Source organism: Mauremys reevesii, linkage group 1 (assembly GCF_016161935.1).
Source record: "Mauremys reevesii isolate NIE-2019 linkage group 1, ASM1616193v1, whole genome shotgun sequence".
NCBI classification, from domain to species: Eukaryota; Metazoa; Chordata; order Testudines; family Geoemydidae; genus Mauremys; species Mauremys reevesii.
The window spans coordinates 190,135,726-190,154,851 of NC_052623.1; the positions used below are offsets into that span (position 1 = coordinate 190,135,726).

The 19,126-nt window shown below is 45.9% G+C and overlaps 2 protein-coding genes across 7 annotated transcripts in view; one reads left to right on the forward strand and one right to left on the reverse strand.

Annotated features, from left to right (window-relative positions):
- GPA33 (glycoprotein A33) overlaps positions 1-19,126 on the reverse strand; it is a 102,943-nt gene that overhangs the window by 20,198 nt on the left and 63,619 nt on the right. Inside the window, exon 1 of one of the 6 annotated variants that reach the window (XM_039521093.1) lies at positions 8,840-8,930. The exons of the other annotated variants lie outside the window; for them this stretch is intronic. The gene's annotated coding sequence lies outside the window, so the exon portion shown is untranslated. Of the gene's footprint in view, positions 1-8,839; positions 8,931-19,126 lie in introns of those variants that run through there. 6 annotated transcript variants of the gene reach the window in all.
- STYXL2 (serine/threonine/tyrosine interacting like 2) lies at positions 782-17,529 on the forward strand. Its single transcript, XM_039521080.1, has 6 exons — positions 782-941; positions 2,269-2,394; positions 9,758-9,852; positions 10,683-10,914; positions 12,766-12,983; positions 14,277-17,529. Exons 2-6 carry the CDS (start codon positions 2,285-2,287, stop codon positions 17,081-17,083), a joined length of 3,462 nt encoding a protein of 1,153 aa, XP_039377014.1. The 5' UTR covers positions 782-941; positions 2,269-2,284; the 3' UTR covers positions 17,084-17,529.

Consider the following 19,126-nt stretch of genomic DNA (forward strand, 5'->3'; position numbering starts at 1 on the left):
GTGATATTAACAAATATACAAATATCATTTTTCACAGGAGCAAACTTACTAACTAGCAATCTAAAAAAAAAAAATCAAAACATGCAAAGCACCTTATTTTTGTTTCTATTCTGCTTAGGTCCAGTAAAGACTAGAGACAACCATACATTATTTTTATTATTGAGTCTGTAAAAAAACGCTACATACATAAATTACAATGATCTGGACTTGTATATGTGCATATTTATTTGTTTTTCCTAATGTTAATTAAGTATTTTAGGAAAAATTCTCAGAGCAGCCACCAGCAAGAGTTGATGGCTGCACTCTGAAGCCACCAAAAAATATGTTGTGAGAACCCATGAAGGGATTGGATATGGAGGTTTTCTTGTTAAGCAAGAGGAGAGGGGAAACTGCCATTCACCCCCCATGTAAGCCCTGATGGAGAGGGAGCCATTCTGATACCACAGAGTTCCCTCTCAGCATGAAGCAGCTGATCACACGCTGCACTGCAGCAAGGCACAAGGGAGTGCACCAGCATTTCAGACTGCCCCTGGGGGGGGGGGCAGTTATCTGGGGGCTCCCTGCTGGTGGAATTTTGGCTGTCCTCTGGGCCTCGTCTGTGAGAGGAAAATCCAAGCCAGAAAATATCAGGAGATTCAGCCCCCAGCATGGGAAGAGTTAAAAATTTGACCAAGGGCTGTCTATGAGGCACTGAATTCCTTTCCCATGCGACCCAGCAGCCAGTGTGGGGCAGACCCTATATTTAGAAAGCTGCTAAAGGTTTGGTGCTGACAGTTGTCCTGCCCCTTAGAGAAGAAGTCGCAGAGAGAGAGGAAGGGCGGCTGATCTCTCGCTCTAGCTGTGTCCCCTGCCAAGTTTCCTGCCCCATCCACTGGGCTCCGTCGCTGAGCCTAAGACGGGGAGTGACCATTCTGCTGTCAGGAGAGCTCCGGACACAGACAGTAAGTGCCATTTCCTAACATCTTTGCTTCCCATCTCCCCGACTCCATGAGCGGCTGCAACGTCAGCCCTTGTTTATGGGACATGGCTGCACTGATATCTGAGACCAGCTGCCAAGGGATATCTGAGCCCTTGGGGCTGGAATGGGACAGACACTCCCTGAGTGAGAGCCAGAACTCACTTTGTGATGCTTGTGGAACTGGCTGCTGCTTCTCCAGGTTCCCAACCAAATAATGTCACCCCCACCACACACACACGCACACACACTCCACTGCACGCTGGCAGAGGCTGGCTCATGGCACAGGCCTCCTGAGGGCGAGTCCTGGGGTTTAGAGTTGGTCAGAATCAAGGGTTTGGCCTTGATCCTTTGCAGTGTTTGGTTATGAGGAGGGTAGGCCTCATATTCCCCACCCTCATTTTCTTCAGTCTCCATGTCCAGCCCCTCATACTTAGCTGGATGAGTCTCCTTCTAGTGCAGTGGCCTTCAAACTTTTTTCCTCACGCCACTCCCACCCCGGAGCCAGGGCCATGACTCTGGGGGTGGGGGTGACACAGAGAGGGATAAGGAGGCTGAAGCTGGGGCCACAGCTGGGGGTGGGAGCAGAGCCTTGGCTGGGGGCCAAAGCCAGCAGCAGGGCACTGGCCACAGGGCCACCAGCCGGGGCACCAGGCACGGAGCCCTGGGCACGGGTAGCAGCCAGGGCCAGGAGAGGAGCTGGGTGGCGTTCCCTCCCTGCCCCTCTGTGGGGGATGGACCTGGCCCCAGCCGTACCCCCACTCCGAACGTTCCTCCATGCCCCCCTAGTGGGGCACGCCCCACAGTTCAGGTACCTCTGTTCTAGTGTCTATTAGCAGGGCTGAGCTGTGTGGAAGGAGATAGAGTTTCTGCACAGCCACCCAAGGCCCGTCCTCCTTCCTGGCCCCCATGCCTGTTTGCTCCTTCTCTGCACAGTTCCCAGCCCCTGCCAGCCAGGAAGGTGTTCATGCCACTTCTGTAATAATGGTCTGCAATGCAAAATCATTGTTGTACCACCACACCGCAGGGCATGGGGAATGCCCTGCCTGCAGTCTGCCCAGCCTAGGGTTGCCACCTCTGAGGTACAAAAAAGCAGGACATCCAGGATGATCCTGAGCCCATAAAACTGCACAGATGGCAGTGGGTGCTGAGCACCCTTAGAGATTTCCTGGGACAACTACCTCACAAAAGGATTATCCTAGGAAAATTTGGACAGGTGGCAGCCAATGCCTCTCCTGAAGGGGTTTTCCTGAGTGCAGTGCTTATGTTGTATTCTTATTTCCCTCTTCCTGCCATCTCCCCTCCTGCATCAGATCCTCAGAGCTGGCCATGGCAAGCGGCAAGGACTCAGACAGCGAGCAGGTGGTACCAGATGAAGAGGATAGGCCAGACGTGAAGGCAGTGCAGGCCCGCTACCTCCGCAGCCCCTCCCCCAGCCAGTGAGTGTATTTGCCACAGGGACTGCCATGGCTTCCTGACTGCAAGTAACAAATTGCTTCCCCTTCCTCCCCTACCCCACACATACCCATCTTATTCAGATCAAGAACATAGCCTCAGGCTTCCCTCTCCTCTAAGAGGCAGGGATTTAGAATACCAGCATAGGCCGTACTGGGTGACGGGGGGAGACGCTGTGGGGATGGAGCTCATGTGTTATTTATCCCATTCATTCATCTTAGATCACACAGAGAGAGAGAGAGAGACAAAAGCATTACTGGGAGGAAGCATTATTGCTTTCCCACTCCTTATACTCTCCCTCCTCCTGTTAACTTGCAAAATTCAGATTGGCTTTCAAAATCCAGGTATGTTGGGATCCAGGCTTTTGATTCAGCCCATTATATGGATTTGCAAACCCCTTGTGTGAATTTTAACCCCCTAGAGATTGAGGCTATTTGGATTTTGGGTTTTGGTTCAGGCCTCTCTCTCTCTCTCTCTCTCTCTCTCTCTCTCTCTCTCACACACACACACACACACACACACACACACACACACACACACACACACACACACACACACACACACACACACACACACACACACACACACACACACACACAGAAGGGCTGGGAACAAGGCAGAAGGATGCCACTTACAACGGGCAGCAAAAGTTGGGCTTCTGACAGTTTTGAGGTGTCAGTCAAAATAAGTGTGAGATTTTTTTTTTTAAGTGCCTGCTTCTTAATGCAAAATTCCTGACAGGATTTCCCAGAAACTTTCAAACTGCACCTGCGGCAGGAAGTAGGGAGCAATGGAAAGATTCTGCCAAACAGGAGATATTTTGGGGCATGTGGTTGTATGCAAATAGGGAATACATGGTTTCCATTAACAGCCTTAAGCATGAGGTTTGCTACCAGCAACAGCTAGAATGTTTGCTTCGTTTTACTGTATTCACTCATGCAATTTTCTGGGCTAATGTGCAACATAATCATGTAGAAATATCGCCTAATCACCACCTCTCTCTCCTCCTCCTCCTCACCTGATCAGCCATTCAGACTGAACAGAACCACCTCCTTCACTTATTACCTTTTCTGCTGTCAGTACCAAATACCACAGTTAAAGTTGCAGAGACACTTCCATTCAAACGGCTACAAGCTGCCCTCCCAGGATCAGGGCTTGTAACCCACACGCCTCCTGGGTGTGGTGTTGTGTCCCATCTAGTGGCACCAACACCACTGAGGGGAGGAGGCTGTAGTCATATGGCTTTTGGCTCATGCACTAAGCTCCAGAGGTCCCAGGTTCAATCCCACCCACGGACGACCCAGATCTCTCAGTGTTATATGCCCTACTGGCATCCGGCCCTGCTTCCTTTCTGCTGGTCAGTGACGCTGGCCAGTCAGAGGAAGGGCAGTAGCTGGAGGAACTGGAAGAGGGCTCTCAGGAGGAGATGTCCAAGGAGCTGTTCAAGTGGCAGCAGCAGCACAGAAACTCCTGCAACCTATTGGCAGTAGCTCAGGACCATCACAACTCCCCTTTGAAGCAAGCACTAGGAGCAGTACTCACACAAGCACTTGAGGCACCAGCACACCCCTGCAAGGGACTCCAGTGCAGTCACTTTATGGTTTTGTTTTGTTGAGATGTGTGACAGGGTGGACTAGGTCCAGCGGCTCCCTGTTGGAGGCCTCAGGGCCCTGCCATCCCCCATCCCAGAGAGGAAAAGTGGCCTAGGGTTGGCTGTAGGGAAAGCAGACAATCAAAGGGGCTGCAGGAGTGGCCAATCAGGCACCAGGAGGGCTATATAAAAAGGAGCAGCAGAGATAGAGTTGGTCAGTCAGTTGCTGCCTGGAGCTGGCAGAGAGAGGACTGAGTTCATGGCTGGCTTAAAGAGCAGCAGGATCACAGACAGCTCAGTACGGGCAGGGACCAGCGGAGCTAAGAAGGAGTTCCTGGCTGGCTGCTGGGACTGGGAAAGGTCTGAGCCCAGGGAGGGCAACAAGAAGACAGTGTCTTCAGGGAGGACTCCCTGAGGGTATGTCCCCATACCAGGGCCGGGAGAAGGTAAAGTCTATATACCCCAGAAGGGGTTTGTTCTCTTCCACCTACAGATAGCGTGTGTGACTTGTCCAGAAAGCTGAGTCACTGAAGACCTGCCTAAGAAACCATTAACCAACATCAGAAAGCTTTGATGTGGTTGTCAATTCCTTCGAAAAAAGCAGTTCTTCTTTCGCAGTTCCATCATTAATGAATTGAACATAGACGAGCAACTGACAGCATTGTTCTACATCAGTGGTATCGTCGCACTGAGTTGTGAAAAAAGAAGAAGCTTTCACTGCCTCCACAACTTGAAGTTTTAGATCTTTCACCATGTCATCGATATGAAGTTTCATGGAATTGTTGGAAAGTGAAATTTTTTATATTTTTTTCTTGCTTTCGGCACCGAGCACACTATCAGCTGCTTTCAACAAGCAAGGCTTCACAAGAGTTTCTCCTATTATGTTCACTCTCTTGGCTTTAGCAATGAACAATGACAGTTTATAAGATGCTTCTATCACTTTGGCCGATGCTTGATGAAAAGCTCCAATAGTGTCCAGCTTCATGTGTTTTAAATTTTGAAGTTTAGCAGCAAAAAACTCTTTTGGTTTGTCTTTCAAAGTGCTGTGGCTCTTTGTCAAGTGTTGCTCAAGACGACTAGGTCTCAAGGCGTCATTGCTGAGAACTGTGTGGCATACTACACATTGAGGATGATCAATCCCGTTTTTTTCCATGACAGTGAAACCAAACTTAATGTAGTCTTCATCGTACTTCCTTTTCTTAATCGCGGCCATAATATACTAATTAAAAAAATCTATAAAAATAATTTTCCTGATTCGTGACTAATAATGGATGCAAGTTAATGTGAGTTATCGCGAACATTTATTTACTACTACTATTATGTATGGACTCGTGCTACCCTATATATACCCCATCACCAATCTGGCAAGTAGCCTGTCTTGCATGGTGAGTGGTGGAGGTAACCACTCTCACGGTAGAACAGTCTCTAATGCTCTCACAAGCAAGCTAGGAAGTTTTAAAAAGTTCCATCACTTTCTACATTGTTCTTCGGCCTCCCCACCAACCAAAACGGCACTCCTACATGTTGAAAGGCAAAAAGAATTAGCATTTTGTGGTATGAACTTTGAAAACATTGCAGTTATATACTTTTATTTATAGTTGTATTTTTATTATTATTGTACTTTATGTTATACCTTTATTCTTGTCTACTTATATTCATAATCAAAAATGAGAAGATTGTTAATACTTTATTGCAGTTAAATAATATAGGCCTGTAATTGGACAACTTTATGAATAGTTATTATTATGTATACAGAATATGTATAATTTATTGTCTGGTCTATTAAATAAATAAAAAAAAATACGCTGATTATTTTTTTTTTCATTATGAACATTTCACAGCCTCGCGCCCCCCTTGGAATTTCTTCATGCCCCCCCACGGGCGTGCACCCCCCAGTTTGGGAACTGATGATGTAGAGCCATCCCCTCAGCGTGGGTCTCTGGGTGCCCCTAGCAGCACAGCTCCCTTTGGAGACAATACCATTGTCTGTGGCTCCAACAGCCAAGCCCCATTCCTCCCTTTCAAACAGACTGCAGACCTGGACATTCCACCACGCACATGGATTTCCACAGCGAAAGCTGAGCTCTGCAGAGGGAAGCATGCTACATGCAGTGGCTACTACCCTGCTCTTCTCCCTCCCTACTCCCAGAATCACACTTAGATTTGTGGAGCCTTCTGCAAATCCCTCTTCAGCAGATGTTGTGGGGTTTCCCACCCACTTTTGTTCCCCACCCTGCATAGCTAACAGGAGTGGATGCCCCTCAATTCCCTGTCTGTAGTTGCTCATCAAGATTCTCTCCACAAATACTGGTTTGGGCTGAGACACCACATGCTTGGTGTGAACCTGGAGGGGAATTTGGGGACCAAGCATGTGCAAAATCTGTTCAGAAAGTCTTGACTGAGGGGAAAGGAAGGGTAATACATTTTCCCACTGTAAAAATTTGGTTCAGTTGTGGCCCCCGCCCTCTACCACTTCCCGCCTCCATCTAATTGTATCAGCCAAGGTCTGAACTCTCCAACTCTTTCTGGACCAACCCATCACACTGCACAGTCCTTCCTGCCTACCCCAGTCTCCTCAGCTGCTCCTGGGTTTGGAATGATGCTGCCCACCTACCCTCCCATGGCCAGTTATTATGGGAACCAATTTAATCCATGCCGCTGGCTGCCTGGCTGGTATGTGCAGAAGCCTGAGATGTCCAGGCCTTCTCATGGAAGAAGAGGAAACAGCCACCAATTCAAGTTAGAGAGAGAGAGAGAGAGAGAGAGTGAGTCTCCACAGTCAGCTGTCTAACCCCAATGCCATGCTGGGCCCTGAGGACCAGAGTGGGGCACAGGGGACAAGCTTCCCTGGGGTTTTATCCTTTACTTGCTCACAATGAACTCAGCATGTCTTTCTTTAATATATTCTTTGTATATAAATCTATTCCTGGTGAAAGATGTAGGATTGACAGCTCTGGAGATTGATGCTCTCTATTTATCCGTTGAACAAGTACAGCACCACCAGCAGCAGAATACGCTTCCTCTATACAAGCCCCTGTGGAAGTAACCCAGAGGGACCTCCTCCAGGGATGAGAGGGGAGCTCAGTATATATGACCTGTTCTGTCCTTGACACCTCTGTTGAGACTATCAACAAGGAGCCCAGTTAGCAGCAGTTTCAATGGAGGCTTTTTTATGTGGCTACCTGTCCCATGGGAATGGAATTGAGACCCCAAACTTATTTCACATAGTTCACAGAACCACTATGATTATATTAATGAACCTTTAATTCATTTTCCATTGACAATCAAAGAAGCACATTTTTGTTTGCAAAAATGTTCACAGGCAGAGAATGGGTCACAAATACTCATATAAATGTGTATTCAAATGATGGCAGATTTTTAAAGGTATTTAGGTACCTAGTGAGATTTCCAAAAGCAACTGGGTACCTAAAACTCATTGATTTCAATGAGTGTTAGATACCTAGATGCTTTTGAAAATCCCACTAGGCACCTAATTAGCTTTGAAAATCTGGTCCTGAATGTACAAGCAGCCATTATGAAAGCTGTTGGTGGGGTTAGTAATTGTCCAGCCAGAGAACAGAAACAATACCATGTGACTTGATTGACCAAACACACAGTGAATGTCAAATTATGATGCAATCACTGTGGTGAGTAGTTTGCAAGAGATCCATAGCCTGCCATATGATCACTTAAACCATCCATCAAATAATTTGGAAGAACAAACACATCTATAAAAGTCAAATAGTGTTTGCAGACAATTTGTTAACAGAAAAAGGGCCAAAATTGCAGCATAATTTGTTCTGAATTCTTCACCAAACTATAGTCAGAAGCCACCCTTCATATAAAAGCAGAGCAGCAGACTTGGAGTAGATGTGTCTGGAATGGCACTCAGATATTAGTGATGAGGGAGGTACAAGAACATGGGATACATTACGCCTGGGAGAATTCTGTCCAAAAAAATTAAAAATTCTGCTCACAATATTTTAAAATTCTGTAAAATTCTGCATATTTTATTTGTCAAATTAACACAATATAATCACACCAATTTTAATTATTTTGGAAATTTATTTCAAAATACCTGTCAGCAAATATGTCTAACAATACAGACAACAAAAAAGTTTCAGGAAATGTTTTTTGACAAATAGATTCCTTACTGGGCATATTAATACAGAACTCTTGAATAATAATTCATTTAAACTACAATACAGAACCATATTTCCTACACCCCTCAAAAGCCATGCAGGGAGTTACGAGTAATGGAGGAGCTAAGGGAGAGGGAAATAATTTCTGGGAAGGAGCATGGGTGTGAATTTGAAAGGTTGTTGGGTATGGATGGGAAAAGTATGGAACAGGTTTTTTTGGGAGTCAGAGAAGGATTGTTAGGGAACTTCCCCCATGCAGACCCTGACTGATCCTTAGCTTCTCCCATTCAGTCAGGCACATCTGCCCCGTCCCTATGTGTCCTTGTACCCCATCCACATTTGTCCTTCCACTGCCACTCAGACACCCATTCCCCTGTACCCCCTCAGCCAGCCCCTTCCCCCATCCCCATGTGTCCCTGAACCCCCTCCCACATCTCCATGTGTCTCTGTGTCATCACTCAGCCACCCCTGTTCCCCCATGTGGCCCTGCACTCCCTTCCCCATCCCCATGTGGCCCTGCACCTCCCTCCCTCCTGTCCCCATCTGTCTCTGTGCCCCCATTCAACCACCCTCCTTCCCCCATGTGGCCCTGCATCCTACTCCCCCCATGGTCCTGTGCTTCCACTCCCATTCAGCCCCTGCCCCTGTCTGTGACCCCCAGCAACCCTATGTGCCCCATGTTGTCTGTCTCCTGACCTGGCCCAACATGGGCTGTGAAGAAGGCTTTTTCTCTTCCCTATCCTAGCTGGGGCTGGCCGGGAGTGGCTGCTCTGTTTTAGCATCACAGTGCCCTCTGGTGGGCAAAAGGCAGAACTCCAGCAACTTTCTGGCAGAAGCTATTTGCTGCTGAAAAAAATAAAAATATGCATGGAACATGAATTATGCACATGCACAGTGGTGAAAAATCCCCCAGGAGTAATACAGCTACACAGCAAGCAGAAGCCTGCAGCAGTGAGTCTCAGAGTCCAAGTCTATAGACTCTGGCTCCTGGGGCTTGTACTACTATGCTAAAATAGCTGTGTAGACATTCAGGCTGGAGCCTGGGCTCAGAAGCCATGCTAGTGGGATGCTCTTTAATCTATAGAGCCAATCTCTAGCGCCTCCTTCTACTATAACTAATGATAAATAAGAAGTGATTTTCAAGCAAAAAAGTTAGCTGTGTGGATGTACCCTTAAATTCTCCTTCACATGAATAACCCATCTAACAATTCCATCCCACCCACCTACCTGCAGGAACTCCCTCTCCAGGTCTGTTCTTCTGCAGTCTCTTTCCACTGACCGGAGATCCTCATTGCAGGCCTCACTCTCACCCACTTGCTGCCACATAGCCCCTCATTCCTACCTCCTATACTACATATATTACATGTAATGCCAAATCCTCTCCCATAGGACCCCACCACCACCTCTTGCAGACATCCTTTGGATGATAGAGATCTCTTCCAAAGGCACTTATCACACCGTCCGGGGGGGAGTATCTTTCCCTCCATCCCTCATAAGGTCCTCTGTCTGCCCTCCCTGCTGCTTCCCTCTGAAATGGTTGAGAAGGGAAGCAATACCAGAGGTGCAGGGCAGATGAGGAAGTGTTTGTCTAATACCAATATCATTGACTGGCAGGTATTCAGTGATATCGGACACAGACACAGAAAGCATCTTCATGGAGCCTATCCACCTGTCCTCTGCAGTAGCTGCTAAACAGATAATAAATGAAGGTAAGCGAATCAAAGGGGCAGGGTAAGTAAGAAAGACTTTGGTTGCACTAGGTTAGCCTCTTTCATCTGGGGATCTTACAGTGCTAAACAAACTTTCATGAAGCCGCATAACCCCCTACCCCCACCATGAGGTAGAGAGGTTATCTCCATTTTACCTACCATTACACAGACATGTTTGGAGACTTGCCTTAAAGTCACATACATAGTGAGTCAGTGGCACAGTCATAGCATACAGTGAAGGAGTCCTGATTCAGAGCTGCCTGCTCTAACCAGGGGCACCCGAACAGGGGTGGAGGGGGCAGGGGTCCATGGCTCCCTCACTTTTAAAAGTGGGAGGACAATGCCCTCCGACTTTTTACCGGCCATAAGGACAAGCAATGGTGGAGAGGTGGCAGAGAGGAGCCAGCAAGGGGCAGGTTCTCGGGGAGAAGGGGCAGGGCAGGGGCAGGGTGTCGGGGAGAAGAGGGGGTGAGGAACTGGTTTGGGCACTGGTCCCCCCCTACACACACTGTTAGGGAACTTCCACCACTCCTGGCTCTAACCACTGGGCAAGCTCCCTTCCCCATATGCTTGGGATTAAAATGAGACTGCCCCAGACTCCTTTTCACTTGTAAACTTAGCCAACCTAGATCTACAAGGGATGAAAGGAAGGTTACTGAGCTCAGTCCCCTGTTAACTGTCTTGAGGCTACTGCCTAAGCACACACATGCACACATTTCAGACTGGCTGGGTGGACACTGTTCAACAAAGTTAAGAAGCCCCAGGATTGTTCCAGGGAGAAAGAATAGTGAATTCTTCACATGCTTTGAGTGACAGTCAGCTCATTCCAGAGCTGAAGACAAAGGAGGTCAAAGTGGATTCAGTTTGTCCGGGGATGTTGGAGTCTGCAGAGCAGCTGCTGGTGGAGGACCTGTACAATCTAGTTAAAGAAAAGATTGATGACACCAGCTTGTTCAACACACCGTGTGTGATGGACTTGCAGAGGGCACTCATGAAGGACAGGCTGGAGTCCCCCTGGGATCCTGTGGATGAAGTCTGGCCCAACGTCTTTATAGCAGAAAAGTGAGTATGAACTTTTGTCCTCGAGATTGCACAAAATTCCTAGTGAAGGGTTTGATGGCGTCACTAAAGTCACCTCAGCTTAATATATATTACATGTAATGCCTTTCATCCCCAGAGATCCAAAGACATTTTACAGTCTATGTGTACAAAGATCACACTGCACTGAAAAGCAACCACTTCTGTGAAAAACCACAGCTTTTGCACCACACACATTGACACTTCAGAACAGTTTAGGAAAAGAGGGGAAGAACACCATATCTAATTAAAAGTACCCAGGAAACTGTAAGCAAAATGAAATTACTGCAGTTGGAATTTGGCCCAGACGGGGGAAATGTCATGCAATTTATTGAAGACAAGTGGCCAGAGTCTCTGTTTTATGGCTCTTCCAAACGACAGCACCTTCAGCAGCCTAGTGCTCCCTAGCATTGTGCTGGGGCATTGGTTCAGCACTAAGAGGGAAGAGTGCTATCTAATGAATCACCAGTAATGTGTCCTGCAGCACCTTGCTTCTCTTTGAGCATCTCTCAAGTAAGTATTGAATATAACTGCTAGAAGACCACTGAGAGGGTGCTACTCTTCTGCCTAATCTTATAATAGAGGGAGGGAGGTTACTGTATCTACAGACACCTCAGTCTCTTGGGCTGGACATACTTGCATTTGGGCTTGTCTTCTGTTCACCTAAATGGGATAGAAACCCTACTCTAAGGTGCTGAGTTGGCCCTATCTCCAGCTCCCATCTCATTTTCACCATTCACAAATCTTGACAGCCTGTGTTGCTACTAACAGTTCTGAAATCTGCATTAGCCATTTGAGAAACAGAGCAGTCAGATGGTTGGGTGGAAAGGGTAAACTTGTGTGTCCGTATCAGTGTCTATAAAGCAGAGACAGCCCAACAGATAGAATATTCCTTTAAGCAGAGGTCAGGCTGGGAAGGGTTGCACCAAGTTGGTGACTGGGTACATCTGCCTGACAGCCACTGTTTTGTGCTCCAGAATCTCAGCTTTTATTTAAGAGTCTCTGGCTCTTATGATTGCAAAGGAAGCTTCAAAATGTGAACAGAGTCTAACCAATCCCCTGCTGCGTGCCTGAGTCTGAAGAGAGCCTGAAACAATAGCTCTAAGAGATTTGAACTCTTTCATGTATCTCAGTGGGGATTCAGCTCTGAAGACTACCTATGGCAACTTACATGTGAATATTGTTAATTATTATATTACTAATCAAAGCTTCCAAGAAAGGAGAGGGACTATCATATGATGAAGATGTGCATAGTCTACTGAGAGTGTAATCTCATTTTGAAGTCATGAGTGGGTGGTGGAGTCATGAGTGGGTGGAGCTTCAGTTGTGGCAGGAGCTTGGGAGAGTATCCTCCTCACACAGTGTTTTTTCCAATCTGTCCCTGAGTTTAAGGACAAAGGGAAAGTCCCCACATGGGAATCTATCTAAGCTGCTGCTAGGTCAATCTAAGGGCACCAATCATACATGTTAAAGATCTTGTCTTTCAATATCATGCACCTTTTCTTGCCCTTAGATTGTTCAGGGCTCTGGTACACACCTCTCAGCCAAAAACCTGTTCCTTTTCTAACCCCTCGGATTGCAAAGGACCTTTGTAGAGATCCTTTCACAGCATTCACTGGGCTGGCAAAGAGTGAAATCCAGTTTGGCTTGTCACTCTCCATGCCCCATTATGTTCATTCTGTTTGGTTGTTTTCCCATTTTAATCAAGCCATGGTTACCCTCTTACTGACATCTCTCCTTCTAACACCACCTCTGCTGGCCCCCTGGACAATGGACTGGCTCTCTCCAGCCTCAGAACAGGAGCCCACTTCTAATATTGCTTTCTCTTCTTTGGAGGAGTGTTGCAGTGAACAAAGGCCGTCTGAAGAGGCTTGGGATCACTCATATCCTGAATGCGGCTCATGGTACTGGCGTGTACACAGGGCCAGATTTCTACAATGGTTTGAATATCCAGTACTTGGGCATTGAGGTGGATGATTTCCCAGAGATGGACATTTCCAAACACTTTCACCAGGCTGCGGAGTTCCTTGATGAAGCACTGCTGACATACAGAGGTAAGGAGTCTGGGCTAGTTCCTGGACACTTGGAAATCCAGCGATGCGGGAGGCATCACAGAGAACATTTTGGACCAGATTTCTAGTTGCCCTTTGGCTCCATTGTATATGGCAGATGGAAGGCTCCTGGTGAATACCCCAGGCCTAGTCCTGCACTGCCCCCACATAAGGCCCAGCATATCACGTGTTACTATTGCAATAATATCCAGCTATTGTTCAAGGCTATCTGCTGCTATGTCCTGTATGCTGAGTCCTTACCTTTGCTAGATTATCTACTACAGAACAGTAGGGGTCACTGTGCTATTGAAAGACAAAACAGGTAATGCGTTTCTAGGTGGTTATAGCCAAAGTCCTGCATGCTCTGTTGGACCTAAATTCTATGCAAAACCTCTCCTGACCTGGTTATTTCTATGGAACTATAGTATAGCATTCTGGAAATTCTGTAGCAATATCAGCTAAAATTAAAAATAGAGATCTTAACTAAATTAAATATGAAAATGAATACTACAGTCAGTCTTCCTCTACCTCTACCATGGTCTTCAGTATCCCTTGTGTTATTTATTTTCTTAATAAATTCACTTAATTTTATTCTGCCCTTACATTTTGAATGTGCTGCTAATTTTTGTGTTGACAACGTAACTACATTGCAAAAGGTCTCAATAGGAAAAACTGATGAGCTAAAAGGAGGCAGCTGGGGCTTCTGGCAAGTAGGAATTTGTGAGAGGCAATTTGGGATAGTAGGGGAAGTTGAATGTTTCTGGTAAAATATCAATAGTGAAATAGCTGACACTTTAGATTTGCTTCGCTGGGTTTCAGAGTGAATAGCACATTGATATACATGGGATAAATGGGAGAAGTGTAAACATTTTACATCTGGAGAAACTGAGGCTCAGTGACTTAGACAAGGTCACATAGCAAGTCAAGAGTATTGTAAGGCTCGAGTCACTAATGTTTGTAAAGTGCTTTGAGATTTTTTTTTATTAAATGCACTACATAAGTACAAACTATTAATACAATTTCTGTAGTTAGCTTATTTTAAAATGTGCCCATCCACAGTTTGTGGCACATGTACACATGTTACTTGGTATTATTTTGATTGTCTCAAATTTTAATTAAGGTAAATCAGAAAATAAAACAGAAAAAAGTATTTAACATCGGTCTGATCTAAACCGCAGTGAAATCAAGAAATCCATTGGCATCAATGGACTTTGGATCAGGCCTATTGGGATGCATTGCAGATTAACCTTGTAGGTTGTTGAAAGCATCTGACACTTTTATATTTCATACCTGTAGGTAAAATCCTGGTAAGCAGTGAAATGGGAATCAGTCGCTCAGCTGTGCTGGTGGCTGCTTACCTGATGATCTTCCACCACATGACCATTTTAGAGGCCCTGATGACTATAAGGAAGAAGCGTGCCATTTACCCCAATGACGGCTTCCTGAAACAGCTCAGGGAGCTCAATGAGAAGCTGCTGGAGGAACGAGAGCAGGAAGACCCTGGGGATGATGATGACACAGCCAGCCAGAGTTCTGTCATCGAAGCAGGGACCCATTCCCTGCTGTCTGGAGTGGAGGTCTCTGGGAGTGTCGTGGGAGCCAAAGTGCACTCCATCACAGTAGAGGAAGAGGATACCACCAGCATTCTGGGAAGTGTTATGAGTTCTTCCTCCATGGGAAAAGCTAGCTTGGTTTCCAAACAACCCACTCTGATCAGTGAGGAGGAGGAGGAACAGCTGTATGAGGAATGGAGGCAGAAGCAAGGCCTGCCAGCAAGAGAGCCACCAAATCAGGATGTGGAAAGCACACCTACAAAATTTCCAGATCAAGGAGGAGAGGAATCTGAGGAGAATGTGGAACGGATTATTCAAGAGTGGCAGAGTCGAAATGCAAAATATGAAAAGGAAGGTTATTGGCTACCCAGGGAGGAGGATGGAGTCTCCAACATGGGAGAAAGGCCGTATCCTTCAAGTGAACTGGGTGACACGGAGAGTGTGAGCAGCCTTGACATCCAAATCCTGAAGCAACAACTGGAAGCCAGCAGCATCAACAGACTGAGGAGGGGCCGCACAGATTCTATGTCTACGGAGAGCACCTGGGATATGTGGAACAAGAGGCTGCTGGAGATTGAGAAGGAAGCTGCTCAGAGATACCGTTCCAGGAATAAAAGTGGTGTTGAAAGTCCAGAACCAGAGCCAGGAAGAAAGGGCAGAGATGTGGATGAGGAGAGTGTTATCTCAGATACCAGCTCCTTTCATAACTTCTGTAAAAAGAACAAAGACAAGCTGACCCCTCTTGAAAGGTGGAAGATCAAGAGAATCCAGTTTGGCTTTCACAAGAAGGATTTAGAATCCTCTGTGTCCCCCAAGATGGAAGATGGCAGCCAGCCAGTCGAGGAGTCAGCAGAAGAAGAGAAGGATCTATCAGATGTCAACCTGACAGCGTACCAGGCCTGGAAAATAAAACACCAGAAGAGGGTGGGCAATGAGAACAAGGATGATATTGTGGAGCTTGCCAAAGGCGAAGATTCTGCTTCAGCCAAAAGGAAGCAGAGGAGAATGGAGCTACTTGAACATTCAAAAAAGATCCTGGAAGAAAGCCAGTCCCTGTGCAGCTGGGAGACAGAGAGCGCAATGAGTGGGAGTATCCCGCTGTCATCTCTTTGGCCCTCAACACCTTCCATAAGTGGTGCTGAAGATTCAGCTTCTTCACTGAGCATGCAGAGCAACCGTTCATCTTTACCTCAGAACAGAAGCAGTGCTGGGGCTATGCAGCCCCAAATGCCAACCACACCTCTACCCAACATCCCAGTTGGCCCAGGTGATGTGATATCCATGGCCAGCATTCAGAACTGGATTGCCAGTGTGGTTAACGAAACCATTGCTCAGAAACAAAATGAGATAATGATGTTGTCCCACCCGCCCTCCACACTGGCCTCCAGCGTGAAGTCAGGTGACTTTGGCAGATGCCTCGATGACGACAAGGCCTCCCTTCTCAGTGCACAGAGTGGTTTGTCTGTAGCTAGCTCTCTGCTCCGCCAGAGGAACATGAACGGTGCTGACACCCAGTCCATTCTGTCTTCCAATGCCTCAATGAGCATGAGGGCAGGAGGGTCTAGCTCAAGCATGAGGGTGACTCAAACAAGCAAGCCACTGTACAGCCTCTTTGCAGATGACATTGACCTGAAAAAACTCAGCCGGAAGGAGAAGGAGATGCAGATGGAGATGAGAGAAAAAATGTCAGATTATCAAATCGAGAAGCTTGTCAGAGACAACAAGCGCAGCACTTTATTTAAGAAGAAGAAGGCCCAGGGAGAAGATGAAGAGAAAGTCGAAGACAACACAGAGAACACAATAGGTGGCATTCGGTACCCTTTCCAAACAGATCTTGACAGAACTGATCCAGCTTCTGCTTTCTCTGGTCAGTTTGCAAATACTGGTGCCATGAATTCAGAGGTGGAGACCAATGTTGATAAGTGGCTGAGTGGCCTGAAAGCAGAAGGAAAGACATCATATCATGACCATGCTGAAAAGGCTAGAGAGAAATACAATAGATCATCCACTCTCAGAGAGGTGGACTCTGAAGCATGCAAGTATAGCTTCTCCAGATCCCAAAGAGACGAGGTGAACAGTTCTTCTTCCTATCAGTGTAAAGGTGATTCACTGAGAACCACATCAAGATTTTCCTCTACCTCTGCAAAAGAGGACAAGGAAATGTACAAGTTCACACGAACAAAGGCCAGAGAGACAAGTTCTAGGGAAGAAAGCCCAGAGCCGTCCTATGATTCTGAATCCTCAGGACCATCAACGCAGAGTCGAGTCAGATCCCGTCACTTGGAAAAATCTGAAGAGGAGTCTAGTTCCAACATGTCAGAATTTGGAGCAAAGAGAAAGTTCATTCAGAGTTTTTCAAAGTCTGAAGATGACGGAGACAGAGAAGAGAAGGTGGAAGAAAGTGAAGAGAGGTTTGCATCAAGGCAATTCTCACAGTACAGACGAAGCACCCACAAGGAAGAAGAAATGGATGATGATGCCATTATTGCTGCCTGGAGAAGCCGGCAAGAAGAAACTAAGGCAAAGCTCCGGCGAAGAAGAGAGGAATGACTGAGGACAAGGTTGTTAAGGCACCATCAGGACTGAAGTGGGGTCCCAGCCTCAGCAGGAGTCCCAGACACAGATCTCTCACCTGAATCACTCATCATTATATTTCAGATCATCCTTCATGATTTCCAGGGCACTGCTGATGTCCTGAAGAAGCTTTCTTCACCTTAATCAACAGACTTGGAGGAAGAAGGTTAATTATTTGAAGTGTTTGTGGTTTGTCAAAAAGAAGAAGCTTGTGCTAAATGATTAGCATAGGTGTGAATAAATCTTTAGGAAACACTTGTATCCAGAGAGTATTTTAGTAACAATAGCAGGTAAAGCTATTCTGCCCTCTGGGACAGCACCCACAAGTGAAGAGTTTGGTCAGGTCTTGTTTTGATTATTTCACTTTTCTGGAGTCATTTAAGAGTCACTCTAGCATTATTTCTAGCTTTGTTTTGATTATAAATAGGGGGATGGGGAACTAACAATCTCTCTAGATGCTTGACAGTGTGGTTTCATCTCTTATCAGCATTGCCTTTTCCCATATGGAAAATATTGAGGGTTTTTTTTTAGTACAGTACTCCTTTTCTTATTAAGCAAAAGCCAATTTGGCTTTTTTATGTGTACTTCATCAGTGTCATAAATATCAACATGATTTTGAGGCATACAGTACATTTAAGGTTTGCTCCACTGAGTAGCTGCAGCAGAACAAAATATCCATTAAATGTAGCTATTGTGGGGATTTATATTTTAGGGTTTCTTAATTTATTTGCTGTCAATTGGTTGAGACTACAGGGAGGAAAGCAACTTTGAAACTCAAGGATAGTCCCATACTGTATATAGCATAAGGCCAAACTCTGAAATTACTACTTGACAGTGTCTGACCCTTTTTAAAATGATTATATTTAGGGTGGTGGATCTTGACATGTATATAGTAGAGCTAACATAACCTATATAGTAACAAGGAAAGAACTAGATAAATTCATGGAGGATAGGTCCATCAGTGGCTATTAGCCAGAATGGACAAGGGATGGTGTCCCTAGCCTCTGTTTGCCAGAAGCTAGGAATGGGCGACAGGGGATGGATCATTTGATGAGTACCTGTTCTGGTCATTCCCTCTGGGGCACCTGGTATTGGCCACTGTCGGATGACAGGATACTGGGCTAGATGGACCTTTGGTCTGACCCAGTATGGCTGTTCTTATGTTCTAAGAATGCATCCTCCTTGTTAGAAGTTTAATACACTCATGGATCTGTCTGTGTAATACCACTGCTCACAACTGGATGGAATTAGACACAGTCCAATATGATTATGTCTCCTGCTAGTTGCTTGAGGTCTACAAGAGGAAAAATACTTAATACTACTGGCTGCTTAGTAGTCTTAATAATGGATATTCTGATTTCATTCAAAAGGTAAAGCTCTATTTTGGAGGACAGGTCCTGAGTTCAATTTGGCTCATGCATGTATGCAGTTCAGCTGGTCCCTGTCTGTTATGTCTGCAGTCCGACTGTGTCTTTTATTGTTTATCAGCATTATTGCCTTAAATAAAAGGGTGGTACTCATACCAATCTCTGGTAATAAACAAATGGGTGACTAATACATGCTGAAATACAACATGCAAAGACTACAGCTCAAAGAGAAAATCTTGTTTCTGTTGAATGATAACTCTGTGGTAATTTCACATTTATTTTCAAGAGATGGCAATTTTAATCAGCCTCTGGGTTAAAGTCAGCATGCTCTATGTTCATTTACTTCAAAGACCCTGGTTCGAATCCCTGCCATGGTGTGCTGAATCCTATGACGTCCCATGTGACAAGACAACTCATCTAGACACCACTGTAGGAGTTATTTGTGTGGATTGTACATCACTGTAAGTCTCTGACACATGAAGACACTTACTATTTGGCTGAATAATATAATATATCACCAGCCAAATTTCCCATTTCTCCCTTAAATCTTATCTCAAAATACCTTTAGCCAGCTTCCATCACTGATCTCCACTCTGAAATTATCTGCTCCCTCTCATATTTAGATTATATTTTGAAACACCAGACACCTCCG